The 21791-nt window shown below is 40.1% G+C and overlaps 2 protein-coding genes across 3 annotated transcripts in view; both read right to left on the bottom strand.

The window, feature by feature from the left end:
* SLC26A5 (solute carrier family 26 member 5) overlaps positions 1-8361 on the bottom strand; it is a 29694-nt gene extending 21333 nt beyond the window's left edge. For both annotated transcript variants that reach the window (XM_019451248.2, XM_019451249.2), the window contains exons 1-3: positions 8163-8361; positions 6267-6406; positions 139-249 (exon numbers count right to left, since the gene is read on the bottom strand). In XM_019451248.2, the coding sequence (XP_019306793.1) occupies positions 139-249; positions 6267-6406; positions 8163-8314 (403 nt within the window). In that variant the 5' untranslated portion in view covers positions 8315-8361. The remainder of the gene's footprint in view (positions 1-138; positions 250-6266; positions 6407-8162) is intronic.
* A 12299-nt stretch (positions 8362-20660) lies between these two features.
* Positions 20661-21553, bottom strand: LOC128775581 (V-type proton ATPase subunit D-like). Its single transcript, XM_053897564.1, has one exon. The coding sequence runs from the start codon at positions 21458-21460 to the stop codon at positions 20717-20719; it is 744 nt and encodes a 247-aa protein (XP_053753539.1). The 5' UTR covers positions 21461-21553; the 3' UTR covers positions 20661-20716.
* Between the last annotated feature and the right edge of the window lie 238 nt (positions 21554-21791).

Here is a 21791-nt window from a genome sequence, read left to right as displayed (position 1 = left end):
GTATTCTTCTAAGGCAGTATGCAGTAACAAAAGTTATTAAGCAGAGGTTCTGGTAACAAACACACTATTTCTTTGGCACACTGCAGAGCTCAGAGATCCAAACAGAACGGTACTAAAATAGCAACGCTAAGCTCTTACCTATGGATACATGTCTGGAGGTTCCAAAAAAACAATACATTATAACAGGATAAAATGAAGAGTACAGGCCAAACACCGGAGGCACAGCAGCCAGCATTGCAAAGGCTAACCCTGTGGGATTAAAACCAAACAGAAATGGGGAGATTAGAAACCAGAGGGCTATAGGCACTTTTCTCTCAGTTGTGTATGATGAAGAGGTGAGAGCCATGTTAACTTAAGCAGATGTGTCTTCACCTGTCCATCATTCCATCCCAATCCTCCTCCTGGGCTGAGACAATTTTCCTCGTCATCTCTTTGCCAGGGGGTGGATCTTTTCTGTTTTGTTCTTTCCCAATCCAGATGAGGGCAGATAGTCTTACTTGACCGGTGTAGCTATAATCTGTGTTGATGGCCAAATGCTGGCTGCTTCTCTAATGGGGTGTTTTTGTGTTTTCGGGGCGGGGGGGAATCCCTTTTCAATAAGGAACTCCCAGCTTCCAGTTCTTACACCTTTTCCAGGTTCTCTCTGCTGCCATATGCTCCTCTGTAGGCAGTCGTCTCGGGCAGGTACCTTCCAAATGAGCCAAGCCAGGTGACCTTCCGGGGCACCCACTTATCCAATGGGAAAGCCTGACACCTGTACCCCAAGAAACTTTGGAAGTGCAGGCCATGACCACCGGCTCTCCATTCTGCCTACATGGGAGGTGTATACCCTTTTACCTGTAGATTTTGTTTTCTTGCAATAATTAGCAACAACCCCCCAAAACTCGAGGGGACATGTGTCCTGTGCTCTGAGTGGTTCTCTTGCAGTCCCTCCTTCCTCGACTTTCAGTGGAGGAGAAACAGTGCTTTCACCTCTCCCTAGAAAATTCTCATTCCAAATCGATTATCATAATACCTGGTCCCCTCATATATCCTATTGAAGTGATGCACTAAAGAGACAGTTTGGTGTCATTCACTTACAGCTTGGCATAGATGGTCTGGTATTCAGAATATGGAGACAATAAACACCCTTTGTTCTCAGCTCAGGGACCTTACCCAAACATCCTGGACAACTAGAAAATTCACTTCATGCATTGTCATGTTGTGGAGAAAAAATTTTGGCAAGAGAAGAGTTGGGGAAGCATCCCTCCTCCACATGTAACAATATGGTCATTTTAATGTTGTCTTTTTTAAAAAACCAAATTTCTATGTTCTAATTTTTATTTCAAAAGAACACATGTCCATAGTTTAAAAACCCAAGCAGTACTAAATGGCTCTGAAGAAAAGTCGAGTCTCTTCTGCCTTGCCTCCAGGTTCTGCTACCCAGAGGCACTGGCTTCCAAGTTGCTTAGCTGTTTTTCTTTTTGCCTTTCTTTTTTTTTAAACATTTATTTTTGAAAGAGAGAGACAGAGTGTGAGTGGTGGAGGGGCAGAGAGAGACACACACAGAATCTAAAGTAGGTTCCAGGCTCTGAGCTGTCAGCATAGAGCCAACGTGGGGCTTGAACTCACGAACCGCGAGATGATGACCTGAGCCAAAGTCGGACGCTTAACTGCCTGAGCCACCCAGGTGCCCCAAGCTGTTTTTCTACCATTTATCTCATCTCTCTAAATCATCAGGTCTTAACTGAGAGGATTTTTCCCCCCAAGGGACATCTGGCAATGTCAGGAGACATTTTTTGTTTTATTATCATGACTGACTGAGGGTGGGGGGCTGCTACCAGTATGGTGTGGGGTTGAGAAACCTTACTGTAAATCATGTGTTGGCATTGTTGTGGTTTGTTTTAATTTTAGAAAGAGCAACAGTGAGAGAGGGAGAGGGGCAGAGGGAGACAGAAACAGAGTCCCAAGCAGGCTCTACGCTCAGCATGAAGCCCAATGTGGGGCTTGATCCCACAACTCTGGGATCATGACTTGAGCCGAAACCAAGAGTTGGACGCTCAACTGACTGAGCCACCCAGGCACCCCATGTTATTCTTAATTTATCAGTTTCAGATGTAAACTATAGGCTTTCTGTTCTGTTTTTTCAGCCTCTTTGTTATATCACTATTATGTGACTTTTTTTCCTTTTTAAAAAGTTTTGAGATCTTCTATTTATTCCAGTCTTCTGATATTTTATTATGGTGTGTCTAATTTTATTTTTTATTTATTCTGCTGGGTACTGGGTGGTTTCTTTCAGTCAGAAAACTCATGTACTTCAACTTTGAAAATACTCTTCGATGGTCTCTTATGTTTAACCTCTTCTTTCTGGAACTGCCAGTAGATGATGGAATACCAGGCCTGATCCCCTGGTGTTCTTGTCTTTCTTACTGCTCACGTATTCATAGTTTACTTCTATTTCCAGGAGATTTCCTCTATCTTCCAGCTCTTGACTATTTTACTCTAGTTATGTTGTTAATTTCTATGAGCTCTTTGTTGTTCTCTTTGTTGTTCTAATTTCTATGAGCTCTTTCTAAAATCACATCCTGTTCTTATGGATTCGATCTGTTTTTACACCTTGCTGAGGATATTACAGAACAAATGTTTTATTTTGCCTTCTCCACTAATTATGTACCCAATGGTCTTCTTTCTGTTTGTTTTCTTCCTTGAAGCCTCATGTGCATTGGCCAATTCATTTATTGATGGGCTTTACCATGCCATTGGATGAACTGTAGGCATCTTGGTTGGGGAACCCCCAATTGTCACTATCTCTGGGGGCAACTCATCATTTACTTTGGGCTGCAAGATCTTGGAGGCTCTTCTGAGGTGCACAGGGCAAGGAAGAACCCTCACTAGCGCACAGCTCAGTGTGTAGACTTAATTCCCTCTGACCGTCTTTCATGGTTTTCACCCTTCCATCCACAGCATGGTGCCGGTGTGGGCACCTGGGTCTCTATGTGTGTGCTAATTATTATACAGACTTTCAACCCATCCTCTTGCTTCTAGCCATCTGCCTCTCACCTTAGACAATACTCAGCGCTGCCAATTTCCCAACGTTCCCAAGGCACACACCGAAATACCAGCTTCTTCCACTGATAATTCCGTTGTCCCTTGTCATTCACTAGCCATCTTTTTTTTTCCTGCTCCACAGTGTCTCCTCTCCCATTTTCTTTGTCCTTGCTAGTTTACACCATTTCCCTCTCCTTTACCATCGTTTTAGAGGGACTTTATTTATTTAATGTTTATTCATTTTGAGAGAGAGGGAGAGAGAGAGGGAGGGAAGGAGGGAGGGAGGGAGGGAGGGAGGGAGGGAGGGAGGGAGGGAGGGAGGGGGAGGGAGAGACAAAATCCCAATCTGTCAGCACAGAGTCCATCATCGGGCTCGATCTCAGGAACCCGAAATCATGACCTGAGTCCAGCTCTACAGTCAGATGCTTAACTGACTGAGCCATCTGGGTGCTCCCAGAGGGACTTTAAATAAATTAGAGATAAATTAATGAATCAATTAATTCAATGCTTAACAAAATCCTTTTACTAATAATGTATCAACCACAAGCAATTAACTTAGTATCTCTTGGATTTCTATCTGTGCTACATTTTGTTTTTCATATTTATCCATCTTCATTGACTAGTGATGGGCAGAAAAATATCTTTTCCATACAAAGTTGATTGTGGGATGACTTACACCTCTTAGTGTTTGACCTACTGGATAATTCCTTGTTTTGAAATTATGTCTTCCTTTCTGCAATACCACAGTCTCCTGGTTCTCCTTTCTCCTTTCCAGATGTTTTTTCAGTCTCTTTTGCTGGTTCCTCCTTCTTTATTTGGTTTTCAATATTGGACAAAGCTTGATCTTGGCTCCCTCCTCTTTTGTTCCACATTCTCTTCTTGGGTGGCCTTGTCTACTGCCATGGTTTAAATGTTCCCCATATGTCAAAGATCCCCAGACTGACATCGGAGCCCACACCTCTCTTTTGAGCCCGTATTTTAAATATTAACATGCACTGTCCATGTCTCTATCTCCCAAGTGTTTCAAATTTAACATGTTCAAACTTACCCTTCAAATCCATTCCTCCTGCAGTCTTTATTATGTCTGCAATTGGCACCTCCAGCCCTCAGATGCTGGAACCAGAAATCTCAGACATTCTTGACCATCCTTCTTCCTCACTGCCCTCACATCCAATCTAACTCTTCAGCCCAGAAACCTTAAAGTAATTCTTGACATGCCTTGTTTCCCTATTCTCCCCCAAATCAATCCAACAGCCCATCTGGCTGAATTTTACCACAAAATATAGCACATATATTTGTAATTCTTTCCATTTTTATAGCCACCACCCTAGATCAAAATGGAAGGAGGGTAAGAGGTCAAAGATAAATTTCTGGCACAATCCTGAGGATTTCTCCAAAGCGTTAGTTTACATGGGCTCATTGCATCACTTCCTGTGGCCTTATCTGTCCGAATTGACCAAAGGTCAGTTTCACTTGTTTCAAACGCTGCTGAGCCCCTGGATGTTCCCCTCCCTGCTCCCACCTCTGCCTTTGAACCCATCCCCTTCTCTGTCTTTGGGGTGCTGGTGCCAAAATGGATGAGAAAAAATGTCCTAAAACTGGTTTAAGGCTTTTGCTTAAAAGATTTGGTAAATCAATCACTTGGAAAATTAAAAATTCAGCTGAATGATCATTAGGGGACGTGATTTTTTTTTTCTTTTGACCAATTGATCATTTGCTAATTAATTTTTGTGAAACTGAAGAAGGGAATAGATTCTTGGCAACTGACCTAGAAGCTGTTCAAGCCTTTATCACCTTTCGCCTACAATGAGTCACTATCACCTCTATTGGTCTCCCTACTTTCCTTCTGATGCTCCTCTCACCAACCAAATCCACCCCCCCAAAGCAGTCTCAGTGATCTCTTAGAAAGAAACCCCAAGTGAAAGCATGGTGATAGCTTTCAGTGCCCTCAGAGTGAAATCCAAAAAGTGGCCAACAAGGATCTGTAGACCTGCCGCTGCTCACCTCGCTGGCCACCGTCCCCTAGCCCCCCACACCCCTAGCAAGCTGCTTTTCAGTTGCTTCTTCAAATACTCCATTCTTCTCCTAAGTGTCTTCACACATACTATCCCTGCTGCCTCAAATGCACTTCCTCTCATTCTTTACCTGCCTCCCAAGTATCCTTCAGGACCCAGCTCAACTCTCTCTCTCTTAAAGAACTTTTTGTGATTTAGCTACTCAAGTTAGGTTCCCCTATTATTATCTTCCAGCACTCTGTATTTTCCTTCAGAGTGTTTAACATCATTTGTAATTAAAAAATTATATGCGCTTTTAATTTTTTTTTAATTTTAATTTTAGAGACAGAAAGAACACGAGCAGGGAGAGGGGCAAAGGGAGAGAGAGAAAATCCTAAGCAGGCTCCATGCTGATGCAGGGCTCGATCCCATGACCCTGGGATCATGACCTGAGCCGAAATTAAAAGTTGGACACTCAAATGACTGAGCCACTCAGGCACCCCCCAAATTTTTATGTGCTTTTATTTGTTTGATGTCTTTCTGCCTTATCAAATGGTTAGTTCATACAGAAAAGGAGGGTCAGGCAGATGCTTGATAAACATGTGAATAGATGAATAAATGAGCATTTTCTGAAATTCTTATATCACATATAAAATCACACAAACGTAGAGGAACTCAGTCTATCCCAGTCCCTTGTAATTAGAATATGGATTTATAGGTCAAGAACCTTAAAAAAGAAAACCCCAACAACGTGTTCAATGAATAACTGATTAACCTAGCAAGAAGTAGGCCATGTGCAGTCAGTTCCGAAAGGTCCTGATCTGCAAAGTAGTATCACTACGTTCTACAACTACTATCTCTGGGATTTTAAAGGGTTAATTATTTCTGAAAAAATCCTTTATTTTATTATTATTTTTAATGTTTATTCCTTTTTGAGAGAGATAGACCATGAGCGGTGGGGAGGGACAGCGAGAAAGGAGTACAGAGGATCCAAAGCAGGCTTTGCACTGATAGCGGTGACAGCGATACGCGGGGCCTAACTCAAACTGTGAGACCATGACCTGAGGTGAAGCTGGACACTCAACTGACTGAGCCATCCAGGCGCCCCCGAGAAATTCCTTTAGAATGATATGATAAAAGTATGAATTTGCAATCATAATGAAATTAAACAGAAAACGGGTCAACAATTGTTTGAAGAGATAACAGCAAGGGAAACAACAAAAAGAAATAAATATACCTACTGACCTTGAGGAAGCTGAAGTACCCCTGTGCTTATGCCTGAGACCAAGTCACCCAACACATACTCTTTGAATTTGTACGCGGGCAACCACTTAGTTATGGGCAGGAACATATAAATGATATTTCGTATCTTCTTAGGAGTACATCTGGGAGGACCAAAAAAAAAAAAAAAAAAAAAAAAAAGACGAACATTTCCACCAAATTCACACTACGGTGTCTTCCCTTCCTCATATTGTGGCGCAATAGGGACAAATTCACATTTGGTGCTAAGAGCGACCTTGCCACTTGGGGGAGATCAGAAACAACAAAAGCTTCTTGCAACCTTTTCTTTTTTTTTTTTTTTTTTAATGGAAACATCTGAATTGGCTCCATGATAATGCTCTACAACTTACCATGAGAAATAAGAAAAACTTAGTTTTGAAATAATGGGGATACCCTGGAAGCTATTATTTTAATAGATGACATCCTAAATGTACTTTCTGTGTTGGTGTAAATCAAAGTAGGGGAATTACTTACTGCTTCGGTCAATTTTTGAAGGTGGAGCCATTGACCAGCAGGCCCACCCATTTAGTTTCCCCCTTCCTTATAAAATGAAGGACATGTATGTGTTATGAGTTTTATGAATATGTATTTGAAGTGCTTTAGTATCTTTGATTAGGAAAACTCAAAACACCATTTGTCACTGGAGTATAGTAGTGGATTCTGTGTCTGGTTGTCTTGATTAGGTGGATAAAACCAAGGCTTTGCATTTAGTCCCTACGTAGTTCAATTAATTTTGATACATGAATATGCTCTGGGCCACGGTCAGTCCTTTTCCCACTCTATGTCCATCATCAAAGACATCACTGAATAAGAGCATGGACAGATGAGTCTGTCCCTCACTCTGGCAGCCCCAAGTCCTCCTGGTGACAAGGAAGCAATTTATTCCATTCAAAGGACAATGTACTCTTACACCACGCACGGTACTTTATATAATAATGTCTTTAGTGGCCAAAGCATCTGATTATCAGGTTTAGGAAGATACTGGAAGCAAATGTGGGGCAACTGTGGTAACAGTCATGAGTTTGAGCGAAACAAATTAGATTAGATGCCACACTCTTTTTTTAGAACATTAAGGTATTAACAATAGCTATGCTTATATACTGTTTGCCACGTGCCTTGCACTTCGCATATCTTAATGGATTTTAATCCCCAGTAACTCTATGATGTAAGTCCTATTATTATCCCCATTTTACACAGCAGGAAACTGAAGCACACAGCTAGTAGGTGGTTGGGACTAGGATTAAAACTCGGAGAGTCTGACTCCAGGGTATACATTTTAAAACTCTCCTGATGGTCATACTTAGAGCGGAGGGTCTCTGTGAAGCTTACATGAACACAGAGCACAGAGGTGTCGTCCCAAGGGTCTAGAATGGTTTGGTTTTGAAGCTTGGGAGCTATTGAGAGGCACACATGTATTACTGTTCCCAGGCCTGCAACATGGCTGTGAAAGCGTCTCCAAAACAAAGAGTCATAGGATGCTGTCCTTGACAGCCTAGGTTGGGATGTAGATTCAGGATGTTGCCAAATGGAGAAATCAGAGTGGAAAAAAAGTTTGGAACATTCCTGAGAGACGAAGGCAAAAGGTGGATGTGTGGAAGGTGCTGGAGTATGGGAAAGCCGGGTGTTTAAATAAACCATTAAACAGATGCAAGCATAATCAGAATTTAACAAATAGGGTGAAATACATAATGAAGCCTGGGTTCAATCAAATACTATCCCTGAATGAACCATGTGGACAGTTCTGCAAATCCTGAGTGCTCACTTTTTGTTTTTTCTCCACTGCACCAGATTTTCTTTATACATTTGACCTTGCTTCTCTCATAATGACAGAGTAAAGGAAAAAGTTAAAACACAACATACGTGAATGCCTGTTTCAGCTTATCCCCGATGGAATCTGAAATCTTGTCCTTCTTGTGAAGTCTTTCCTGGAGGACCAGATGGCTGAAGATAGGCCTTTCCACATAGTACCTCTGGCTTGCTGCAAGGATTTCATTTTCTTCAGCATGATCCATAGTACTCCGAAATTATTCATCAACAGCAGGAGACAAGCATTTCCTGAGTGTCACTAAGGGAGAAAATAGTCTATTTCAGATGCCACAATCCTACTGATTGTGTTCCTAAGCATCTCTTCCTCGTGGGATTGTAAATTCTTCTGACGACTTCATCTTTCGACAACCCAGAGCACCTAACACATGGATGAGTACCTAGCAACAGCAAATAAATGAAGTTAAAATCACTATGAAAACATATGAGACTTATTTCCTCCCAAGGCAATAACTGGTAATGTGTGTACTTCTAACAAAAGCTCGCATTAAATTCAGTGGCTAAATACTTCAGTTGGCTCTCAGTCCATATAAGGGGGATAGTGACCCATTTACATGTCAAGGAAACAGAAAAAGGGGCAAGATCAGTCCTTAAATTGAACCCAAGTTTCTTGAAGGCATATTATCCTCCTCTCCAATTCTGTACTCACATTTGATTACTCCTTAAATTATCCTATGGTTCAGAACTGAAGCTTATACATCTCCATGAGGAAAATTCCTGTGAAAAGTTACAAGTTGAAAACATCAGTGCAATGGTAGAATACTCACACATGATTATGCTGTCATGTGTGAGACAATTACGATGGTTGATTTATATATATATATATATACACACCCAATATATTTGTGTGCATGGAAACGTGTGCAAGGATGTCTACTGCAGCTTTATGATATTGAAAAATTAGAAAAAAATGCAAATGTCTACTGGTATGCAATAAAAAATAAATTTTGGTATAGTCATATATTGAATGCTATAAAGTAGTTTTAAAAAGTGAAATCTATTTGTGTCATCATCAATAAATCTCAAAAACTTAATTTTTGATAAAAATGCAAGGCCCGGATAGATACCTTAGGGGTACAATAATATAAACAAAATTTTAAGAAGTATAAAGCGAGGTGCCTGGGTGGCTCAGTCAGTTAAGGGTCATAGGATCAGCTTAGGTCATGATCTCACAGTCCATGTCTCGAGCCCCACGTCGGGCTCTGTGCTGACAGCTCAGAGCCTGGAGCCTGTTTCGGATTCTATGTCTCCCTCTCTCTCTGACCCTCCCCCATTCATGCTCTGTCTCTCTCTGTCTAAAAAATAAATAAAAACGTTAAAGAAAATTAAAAAAATAGAAAGTATAAAGCAATACTACATGTTGTTTATGGACACATGTATGTAGAAAATGTATAAAACCATGAATGGCAATGATAAACACTAAGATCAGGATGGTGTTTCCTTTGGAGACAAGGGGAGTCAGACTCAGAAGAGACAGAACTTTAACTGTATCTATAATGTTTTAGTTTGTAAAAAGAATTGGTGCAAATAGAGCAAAACATTTAGATTTGATTAAGTCTTGCAATATGTAAATGGGTGTTTGTTACATGACTCTTTGTATTTGTCTATATATTTCAATTGTACACCTTATAATGGAAAATTAAGTGAACAACAAAACAACGGAAGCCAATGTTCCCAACTGAAGGAAGTTAACAGCAGAGGAGACGGGAGTTGGCATGAGTTAACAGTCAGGTGTCTATGTGATAACAACAGGAGAGTGGGGCAATTCTTGAGGTGGGTCAATACAATTCCTGCGTGATGCAAAGTTTTTCACCAAACTGAAATTACAATTCACACTGAACTCAGGTTCATGTGATCACCCACAAAACATCATCCAAAAACAAATGCCTGTGTCCAAGGAGGTTAAAAATTCCACAGTCTAGAATAAAAAGGAAATCTAACAGCAAATGCAACCAAGTACCAATAAGGATGACATGAACAGATTAGTCTGGAGAAAGAGGATTTTGCAGCAGAATCTGACAAAAATCATATGTTTTTTGCTTTAGGCTAGCAAGGCTGGTTGGCCATCTAATTTTTTATGGCGACTCTAGGAACTCATAATATCCCAGAACGACTGGGCTGATGTGTATGAGTGGAGTCTGACCTAGATCAGTGCAACCATTCTGCCTTCCACCTGCCCCAACTCCTCCAGAACATGACAGGACAGTTTGTAGAACCATCTGGAATTCACACAACGCACCGCACTGCTTTAAGCCTTTGTGTCACTGCAGAGTTCCATTCACTCTGGAAAACGCTGTTTTCTCCCCCTCACTCTCTTCCCATTTTCCCTAAACCCTAATCATTGTAGCTTTCAAAAGCCTCGTTTTGTCCTCTGCTTGTCTGAAGTTTCCCCTAAGACTGGGTCAATACTCACTACTTTGTGTAATTTTCCACTTTTCTCCCACTGATTATAATTATTGGTCTCTTCTAAATTGTAATTCCCGAGACCATACCTTGAAAGTCAAGGGTCTAGCTCAGTCCCTGTCTTAGCAGGTACTCAGTATTTGATGAATGAGGAAGATCTTTGGATTGGTGTTCATGACTGTTGATAATATAGGTCATGCTTCCTGTTATTTCGTATTATAGAAGATGAAGCCTGCTTTAAAATGTATCATTATTATTAATTTTTCTGTACACCTCCTCCTTAGTCATCTTCTCTTCTATTTCAGAAAGGTTATACCTTCCTTCATAGAGCCACTCAAAGAGAAAAAGACCAGGTAGATCTGAGGGAGGTCTAATAAGAATCAGGCTTTTTCTCCCTATTGCAAAAACCCAGTTTTATCATTGATTTTACTGTTCCCCAAAATCAATTTGCCCAGATGTCAATGGGATGAACTGTGATGATCGTATCTAAGGCTGTTGCATCATGTACACTTAGTGGGACCAAACGTAGCCACTCACCACAAGGGTCTGGGGAAGGCTGAAAGTACTGATGTCAGGGCCTCCCTCTGAATCTCCTGAGTTAGGATTTCCAGGGGTGGGGCCTGGACAATGGGCATTCAGTATGTGTGAGTGTGGTCATGCCTTGCTGTACCCATGTGTGATGGCCTTCTCTGAGACTTCAGAGAAACAGAATAGGCTTACACTGAAACACAGAAGATGAAATAAAATATTTCTAAAATATTAGATCTTCTTATCCTTATTCTCCAAAGTCCTTTGGCTATCCCTGACAGGATTCTTCATTTACACCCATTACTCTGAAGGCCATTTGTTAATGCCTCATTTCTCCTGGTCCTGGAATCTCAAAATTCCTTCTACTTTATCAATCAGGGCAATTACGTGTGTGTTTTAAAAGCTCCCCAGGAGACTCAGATGATTGGGTAGGTGGGTATTTGACATATAAAAAAATATTGGCTTTCAACTTTGCCTAAACTCAAAATCTCCTCAGATGCTTTTAAAACAGACAAGAAATCCTGGGATCTATACAAGACCAATTAGAGCAGAGCCTCTAGGAAGGGGGCTGAGACATTAAAAAAAAAAAAAGCATCCTAAGATTATTTTAATGAGTAAAGAACCACTGGTTTAAAATCTGAGAGGGACAGAGAAATACATATGAAAAAGACATAAGAAAACCACAAAGAAATATTTGGACACAAAAGCCAATTATACACTTTAAGGACTATGAATTAATAATTAATAATGAATCAGTGATACAATTACAGCCAGATGAAATGTTTTCAGAAGTAATCTTTATAATACAATGTATGCTATGCCTTAATATCCAACATAACATAATGAATATAACATGGTATAATATAATATACTTACTGAAAAGTGTACCAAATAACTTTGGAGATGAATTTGAAATATTAGGACATGATGTAGCAGGAAAAATACTTCCTTGAATTTGCCATTTTCAGTTAGGGAATTGGTTCTCAGCCCTGACTGCTCACTGGAATCACCTGGGCGGCTATTGATGTCTGATCTGACTCTACCACCAGGCATTCTGATTTAATTGGTCTGGGAGGCAGGCAGGGACTGAGGATTTAAAAAGCTCTCCAGGTGACTCCAATGCACAGCTGAAGTTCAAAACCACCAACTTATGGCATGGCAATAGACATACACACACCCAAACAAACGAAACTGAACAAGGTGTACATAAATTGTGTGCAAGACATTCTATTACTGTCTTTGCTCATGGGTGTCTTTGAAATATTCAATAAAAAATTACAAAACATAAAAATATCTTGCTTAGGTTTTTCTATTCTTCTGTTCTCAAAACAAGAGGGAGTTTTGTGTAGGCAGGCCATGAAACACCTGCTAAGCTTCATGCAAATGCAGTCTTATTTGTTATAAGCATTTCATTCAGGGTTTAAATTAGGAGCAAATCTCCAAGGAAGTTAGATCTCAAAACATTAGACGGATTTAGGAAAGCATTAGGGTATGACTCTCTATAGGTTTACCAAATAAAATATAAGATATCTAAATTTCAATGTCAAGCAAGCAACAAATTTTTTTAGTGTATGTTCCAAATATTGCATAGAGCATACTTACATTACATTTTTATTCTTTATCTCAGCTTTGGGTATCTTTTATTTTCTTTGCTAAATGTGGCAACTGTAACACTCTGTAGGTTAGGAAGAGACACAGACAAGAGGGGATTCTCAAGTATTTTTGAGGTGTTAGGACCCTGGCTAGAGTACAGGTCTCCTAGCTATATCTGTTTGGCAGTTTTTTCTTACCTGGGAAAGGAAAGGAGTGCCGGGAAGGGTAAGGACAGAAGAGGGTATTATAAAGAGAGCCTGTCCTTTTGGGGAACTTTTAATGCTCATCAATAACGATTAAATAATTAAAGCCATGAAGGCTATCGATAGCCCCCTTATCAGAAGAGTGGCAAAGAAACCAAGGAACCAGCATGAGCAGATCAAATGACCAGACCCTTATCTGACAGATAATGAGCTTCCAGTGTGCTGATTGCAATATAAATCACCAAGCTGTAAAACTACCCAAACCCTTACATGAGAAAAGTCACTTCTAAGACAGTCTAAAGGGACAAACCTTCCGGCAGGTCCTCCAACAAAAATACTCATTGCAGAAAAGCAAAATGACCTAGGGGTTCAAATCCCATTTTCCACAACTGTGAAAGAAGGGATTTAAAAACAGTTTCGAACATCTTTCATCATAGATTTCTAGATCTGAAAGTAATCTTGAAGATGATCCAATTTAACTCCTTCCTTTTGTAGGTGAGAAAACAGACCCATCCATACTCACATTGGGGTAACCTCTCCAAAACCTCTCTCAAAACACAAACCTTGTTTCCTGTTCAAAGTCGTCACCAAATTTAAAAGGCACAGATGTTTATAATACAAGCTATAACAAGGCAGCAGCAACATTTTTGACTTCAAACTAAAAGCAAGAATTAGTTGCTTGCCGGTAACGGAGATTCACTATGGTTTTGTGGAAGATGCTCCAAAATGGAGGTCAGGGTCAGTTCCAGCCCTAGTTCTGCATTTCGAGCGTCTGAGCCATTCAATACTGTTATGACAGGACCAACTAAATCAGGAGTTTCCACACTTGGAAGTATGTCTGAGTCACCTAGGGAGCTTGAAACCACAGACTTCTAGGTCCTTTAGAGACTGTGTTTCAGTAATTCTGGAATGTGTATTGTTTTGAGCTCATGGAGGGAGATTGGTGAACCTGGTGGGAAACTAGACTGTAAGCAGAAACCCAACACTGTTGATTTCTGTTCAGTGATGGCTACTTAGGGCTCAAAAATGCTTGTTAAATGAATATAGAAAAACAATTTGCCTCTCTGAGTCTTAGTGTCCTCATCCTTAAATAATATCTCCAGCGACAACATTCTGAGAACTGTATTTGGCAAGTTTGTTCAAAATGCCAATCAAATCTCTGGATTTAGCTAGAATGGATTCAGTTGTCTGAAACTAAGATAACCCCTCACTCCACACCTCCCCCACACCAGCTCAATAGTGCTTTTCTTTAAGTGTGAAAGTGAATGAGTATTCTTCACTGTGGATTGGAGGCATCAGAAGAGAGACAGTCTCAGGGTATCCATCTATTCAAAGTAATCAACTTACATAACTCTAACTATATAATTAATGACATAATCTAATTAGTTCTAATGCTTATAGTTGTCCTTTTCATTCCAAGGGTGCAACCACATACCCAAACTCACCATATCTTTCAACATAATTTCTCTATGGGCATCAGCATGAATAACCAACAAAAATAAATGTTACTTATTATGAAAACTTTCTATACTTCCCAGGGCATAAACTTTTCTATAATGGACATAGCATATAAAAAAGACTTTGTGACTTACAGTCCAGAAGAAAAATGTTCACTTATGACTTTACCAGACTTTTCCTGAAAGCGATTTGAAAAAGTTGCTTCCTTTTCTCTATACTTCTGGGACCAGTATATAGTATCTGCTTTTCCTCCTTAACAATCATTGACTAACTGCAGTGGCCAGCATGTAAGGAGAGCCAAAGACCCTAAAATCTATGCAAGCTTGTCCTGAATGTAGACTGTGAGCTCTGTGAGGCCAGGACCACTGTCTCTGAAACATGTAGCATATACCCCAGGATGCAGCAGGCTCCCAGACGTTTGTTGACTGCTCTCCGGTGTACTTGAGTGGTGGGGGCCAAAGTCGCCAGAGTACTTAGCTTGGGGCTCTGCCCCTCCTTTTCCTCTTTTATTTTTACCCACTCCTCTTAAATTCCTCTGTCAAAAGATTATTAGATTTCTATCCAGAGACGCAGCATCTGGTAGGCTTTGGATTCAGAAGGACTGTGTTTGGAGGCTGGAAGTGGCACTTAGCTGTGTGTTTTTTTTGGGAGGGAGGTACATAAGTTTTCTGTGCCTTCATGTGCTTATCTGTAAACGGCAGGTAGGAGGACAAGCTGTGGAGTCACACAGACCACTGTTCCAGTTCTGATTCTGCCATCATGATAGAACATCTGGCACGTTATCTGACTTCTCTAAGTCGAGTGACCATATGTCTTGGCTTATGCTTATGCTTATTGTCCCAGAGTAATTATTACTTCCAAAAGTGTCCTGGGTTGGAAAATAGATTCTGCTTCCTTCAGATTCTTCAGCTATAATATTGAAAGAATAAAACTTCAATAGAGATCTGAGAGGAATAAATTAGAAAATGTTTCTAAAGCACTTATCATGGTGCCTGGCGTATAGTAAGTGTTCAATAAGTATGACTACTATTATTTTATCTTATTTGAGAGACACTGAGAGAGAGCATGCGCGCATGCATGGGGGAGGATCAGAGGGGCAAAGACAGAATCTTAAGCAGGCTCCATGCTCAGCATAGCATCCAACGCAATGCCACAACCCCAGGGATCACGACCTGAGCCAAAATCAAGAGTCAGTTGCTCAACCAAACGAGCCACCCAGGTGCCCCAAGTACGACTGTTATGATGACTACTGTGGACAGGGTACCTAATTTCCTTCAATTTTAGGTTACTTATTTGTAAATTGGGATAATGATTTTCCTCTATTTTTACTTATTGAATCACTAATCTAGTCACATGGCTCAAAAAGTCATGTATTAAAAAAATTGAGGGGCGCCTGGGTGGCTCGGTCGGTTAAGTGTCTGACTTCGGCTCAGGTCATGATCTCGCGGTCTGTGAGTTCGAGCCCCGCGTCGGGCTCTGTGCTGACAGCTCAGAGCCTGGAGCCTGTTTCGGATTCTCCGTCTCCCTCTCTCTCTGCCCCTCCCCTGTTCACGCGCTGTCTCTCTGTCTCAAAAATAAATAAACGTTAAAAAAAAAATTAAAAAAAATTGAAGTGCTGTCTCACTTCCATTGCTCAGAAGCAACCACAGTGTTTAGTTTCCTGTGTCTTTCCAGAAATATCTTACACAGGCAGACATGAAAAACAGTCTTCTCATGATCGGTAGCATGCTTAACGCTGTTTCACACCTAGCTTTTTCCACTAACAACATCTCTTAGTGATCTTTCTATATCAGTATATGATAGCTTCCTCACTGTTTTGTGTTAGGGAGAACACAAGCGCATGTGTGGGTGAGGGGGCAGAGGGAGAGGGAGGGAGGGAGGGAGAGAGGGGGGAGAGAGAGAAAGAGGGGGAGAGAGAGAAAGAGGGGGAGAGAGAGAAAGAGGGGGAGAGAGAGAAAGAGGGGGAGAGAGAGAAAGAGGGGGAGAGAGGGGGGGAGAGAGAGAAAGAGGGAGGGAGGGAGAGAGAGAATGAATCTTGAGGGTGGAATCTGACGCAGAACTCAATCCCACAACCCTGGGATCATGACCTTAGCAGCAATGAAGGAAATCAAGAGTTTGATGCTCAACCAACTAAGCCACCCAGGTGTCCCTTTATTTTGTTATTTGAACAGCTGCATAACATGCCATTATATGGATATTGTATCATTTGTCCAGCCAATCCTAACAGTGATGCACTAAGGATTAATGTAAGAATTATAAAGCACTTAGAATAAGGTATTCAGAAGATACTTATTACCTTTTTAATCAATGTTACACTTATTTCCTTTTACCGGCTCCATTTCTCAATGCCTTGAGCCTCCATCTATTCATTCATTATGATTCTACAGTCTACCTCCATGTTTGGCTGTCATATCCAAGTTGGCTACTCTTAGAGATCAATAAGCTATGGTACATGCCCTCAGGAACCTTGTCATCTAATGTCTCTGCAGCATTTTATATCCTTTTAAGGATTTCCTACAGGTGGGTAGAAGCATATGAAATGATAGAGCATATAGGGGAACACAGAAAGTTCTGGGAATGGGAGCAAGAGACTGTCGGCAAGGAAATATCAACATTTAGGAAATGAGAACAATATAAATCTTGTGTTTTTTTTCCTTATTATAAAATGTAGGAGCACAGTGGAAATTGGGAAATTTTCCATTTTTCTCATGAATAGTACATATTAAATGTATACCATAAATGCATTTATTTGTACGTGTATAATGTATATTTACATGGCTGGATATGGTCTTAATAGTTTTGCATTAAAATTTTTATACTTAACATGATGATCATAAACGTTTTGCCAGGTCAATAAACTTCAGAAGCATAATTTCTAACGGCTACATAGTATTTTCTAATATATGCAATGATTTAGTTAACAGTCTTCCTTATTATTAGACACTTTGGCTACTCCCAAATTTTGGCTATTACAAGTGAGATTTTGTCTTTGATCTGTGTGAGTTTGTGTGTGATGGTAATAAAAAAAAGTTCACCTTTAAACAACGTTAATACTCATTTTAAGTACTGGGTAACTTACAAAGTGAGTATATAAAAACTACTAGTTGACTTAAAATAACACAAATGGTAGACATTTATGTCAGCTTCTTATTTATACACAAAAATAGCTGGGCATGACTACAGCACTTAACACTGAGACTGTGAGGTTAAAAAATTACAGCATCCACATGAGGTAAGAATTATCCACCTTTTTCAGATGATGTATTTGGGATTCTGATGAAGTAAGAAGAGCCAGGATGGGATTCATTCAGGTCTCCTGATTTCAGAAGCCATGCACTTATGCAATGCTGCCTCATTGACTGTTAGATTAATCATGCCAAAATGTTTATCTAATTTTATCTAAAATATACTAACTATAGGCATGTATTCCCACTTGTGATTTGCTGCATATGAAGCCTGGTGGTTTCAACCACATAAAAAGCAAGAGTAGGGTCAAGGAAGGCTTCAGAGAGGAGACTGGATTTGAAGCAGCTCTTGAATAATGGGTAGAAGGCAAAAGCAAGGGCAGGTGATTCTGCACAGAGAAGTGAAAGGTAAAAATTTAACACAGAATGTTCACAGAAATTGTATTCTGAGTGGTTACGGAAGATGAAACTGGAGAGGTTAATAAGAACCAGGTGTTATAGGACCGCAAAGGGCAGGCTCTAGGCTCCATTAGGAGTCCACATCCTCTGGTTATTGAACTCTATTCCCATCCTACTTTATTCGATATAGAAATACTGATCAAAACCACTCTGCCATGGAAAAATTATTCAATTCCATTAAACAACCAAATCCTCTCTAGCACTAAACTGCTGTGACTCCATAAATTGATAAACTGTAAGATTTATTTTCCAACTGAGACACTTGAAAGATCCTTAATACTCACAAGAATCTTCTTTGGAGTAAAAAAGCTCAGTAATTCCAACTGGTGCTTAGGTTTGAGCCACAGGTATTTTAATTTAAAAGAAGTTCTGAACTTTAAGTAAAAATGGAAGAAGAATCTACTGGTTTACCAGGCAGATTCTTCCATTTGTTTGGTGATACTCCCTTAGGGTTGTTAGGAGGTTTTTAAAATAGTGAGCTCATATTAAATGGGAGAAGGGGTGGTTCCCTACTTCTTTAGGCCTGAGGCCATGTCTTCTTTCCAGGTTCGAATGTACAACCCCATGCCTACACCTGGGGGTCTATATCCCACAGAGACTCTCCGATGGGTTGTGCTGAGTATGAGCCTGCACTCACCGCTGTTTTAAAACATTTTTCTATGGAGCACCTGGCGGCTCAGTCAGTTAAATGTCTGACACTTGGTTTTGGCTCAGGTCATGATCTCACAGTTTGTGAGTTCGAGCCCTGCATCGGGCTCCGTGTGGAGCCTCCTTGGGATTCTCTCTCTCTGCCCCTCCCCTGCATGCTCTCGCACTCTTGTGCTCTCTCAAAAATAAATAAGTAAACTTAAAACAATTTTTAAAAATTAAAACATTTTTATGCATTCTTCTGGTAGTCTTTAAGTTTACTGTTTAAACATTTAATTGTGTTTTACCCTTTATTTTTGTGTTTGTACTGAAGGGAGGTCTGTATGAGTCAGCTTAGTCCTTCATGTTGCTAGAAGTCCATTATAACTATGCGAAAATTGTTCATTACTGGTTCTATTAAATGGAATTACTTAGTTCTTCTTAAAGTTATTCTTCTTGGAGCTCACTACTTGACCTAATCTGTATTAATTTCTTTCTAAGACTGGTACACATCGGCCAGCCTAGTATTTATTTTAATTGCACTTAGGGAGTTACACTCTTTCCTATTCCACATTTTCCTTCTTCTCACTTTTTACCCTCATTTTGATGGAGCACATCCTTAGGTAATTGATTCAGATAGTGTAGTTGGAAGTAAAAAGCCTGAGTCTTTGAATGTCTGAAAATGTCTTCATATCATCCTCATACTTAATTGATAATTTCATTGGCAAGAGAACTTTAAGTCCAAAATCATTTTCCCTCATTTTAAAGGCATTGCTTCATTACATTTTAGTATCCTGTTCACTGATGAGAAGCTTTATGTCAATCTTAAGTGACTTCATGTTTCTTTTTAGAAAGTTTTAGGAGCCTCTCTATATCCTTGACTCTGAAATTTTATGATTGTATGTTTGTATAGATATTTTTTTCCATTCACTTGATGGATCCTTTTTATCTCATACTTTTCCTCAACTCAGGAATTTTTTCCTGGTATTTCTTTGTCAATTTCTTTCCCTCCATTTTTTTTTTTTTTTTCTAGAGCTCCAATAGACTGATATTGCACTTACTGGACTGTTCCTCTATGTTTTTTCATCTTTTCTAGCATTTGTATTCTGTATTCTTTGACATTTTGTTGTGCATTTTGTGCATTGTTTCTTAAACTTTTTAATTTTTAATGTTTTTTATTTATTTTTGAGAAAGGGACAGAGCATGAGCACTGGAGGGGCAGAGAGAGAGAGAAAGACACGAAATCCTAAGCAGGTTCCAGGCTCTGAGCTGTCCACACAGAGTCCGACACGGAGCTCGAACCCACAGACCACAAGATCATGATCTGAGCCAAAGTTGGACGCTCAACCAACTGAGCCACCCAGGCACTTCTTAAACATTTTTTTTTTAAATTCCAGTATAGTTAACATACAGTGTTATTAGGTTTCTTAAGCTTTATCTATTAGTCCTTCTAATAAGTTTTTTTTTTATAATCATTTAAAAAATTTTTGAGATCTTTGTCTGTTTTCTGATTGCTCCCTCTTAAAAGAATTCTGTTTTTGTTATATGGAAACAATATCTTTTTAATCACTCTGAGGGTACTCAGATTTTTAAAAAGCTATTTTTTTTTTCATTTTTAAATCATTTTACTGTTTACACCATAGTCACATTAAAATTGGCAGAACTCCCATGACAGACAAGACAGAGACCTGTCATGCAAGGAAAAATAGTGAAAGTTTCATAAAGCTTGAGACAAGTACCACGGTAACACAAGGATGGCTGCAGCAATCTCAGGGAGCAGGTAGGAACAAAGGGTGCTACAGTGACAGCTGGCCTGAGGCCACTGCTATTTCCTAAGGGGAATTTCCTAATATGCTTGGTAAGCAGAGCACTTGTAACAGATGTAAACAGAATAGGGTACCATTTCTGCAGAGTAAATTCTACAGGTTCCTGGGCAAGGTCTACAAATCTCACATGATATAAATGGTTGCTGAATTAGGATTTTGCAAAGGCAGCCCCATAACCAACATCCTGGGAAATGTTACCACCAGTGAAATTCTTAGGCCAAAAAATAAATAGCCACACATACCAAACCTACACACCGTGAATTAAAATGGTGCCATGTTAGGGCTTATGAAAGAACCAGAGCAGGAAACTATTCAAACAAAAGATCCTCATCCTTCTCTTCAGCCAAAAGATTAGCAGGCTCCATCACCTCTCCAGCTGCCCTCCGCTGTTCCAAGTCCTTCTCTGATTTTTCCTTGAGAATCTTTTTCTTCTCTTGGATTTTCTTTAACCTATAGAACTCTTCTCGCTCTCTCTCATCCAGCTCTGTGATGATATAAGCAAGGGTACGTTCGATCCGGGGAATGATGACATGTTCAATGGCATTTACACGCCTGTTGGTTATCTTAATAGCTTCATCCAAAGTAACAAAGGAAGTCTGAAGTGAAGCCAGTTCCACCAGTAATTCCACTGCTTTGGCATAATTCCTCTTTAATTTAGCCAATTGTTCCCCACCTCTGGCTAAACCAGTCAGTTCATAACTGTCAGTTCCTTCATGGTAATGTTCAAACACTGGCAAAGTAACCCCTGCTACATTATCTTTCTTAGCTCGAATCTTCACTTGGGCTTTATTTACATTTTGAATTACTGTGGTGCTGAAGTCCCCTGCCGTGAACTTGGCCTCTGCAAGTGAAAAGGCAGCTTCTCTCATCACTTCACCCATCAACATTTTAGTCTCTATTATCTTCTTTAGGATCTGTTGAAATCGAAGAGTTAAGGCATCAGATTTTTTCTTCAGGAGGTTTCGACCTGTCTGTGCTCCTTTTAATCGAGCCTTCATGATGGTCTGTGCCATGCGCGAGGGAAAGATTTCAATTCGGTCTTTGCCCGACATTCTGACGATGATAGTTCGGTTCGAGTCTGGGCCGGGCTATCGTGGCTGCAACACCCACAGCCACACGGACCTCCTCTACGGGAGTCAGCTGGTTGTATCCTAAAAAGCTATTTTAAATGAATGATCTCACCCCTGGCATTAATAACTTTTTTTTTTAATGCTGCTTCATATGTGAGGTTATTCTTAGTTTTACATTTACGTTTATATTTGTAAATTAAAGACTTGATTAACTTTCCTGGGTTTGATCCACCATCACATATCCAGTGCTTCCAGCACAGGACCATCCCCTGAACAAAATGGTGATTAGGAGCCTTTGTGTACCACATTCGCC

Source organism: Panthera pardus, unplaced genomic scaffold (genome assembly GCF_024362965.1).
Source record: "Panthera pardus isolate Hobbes unplaced genomic scaffold, ASM2436296v1 HiC_scaffold_8, whole genome shotgun sequence".
Lineage (NCBI taxonomy): Eukaryota > Metazoa > Chordata > Mammalia > Carnivora > Felidae > Panthera > Panthera pardus.
The sequence above is the reverse complement of the archived record's forward strand: the minus strand, read 5'-3'. Positions and strand labels throughout refer to the sequence as shown.

Bases quoted from the DNA above. Each gene is read 5' to 3' on its own strand.
- LOC128775581 (XM_053897564.1), bottom strand. From the start codon at position 21,460: ATGTCGGGCAAAGACCGAATTGAAATCTTTCCCTCGCGCATGGCACAG.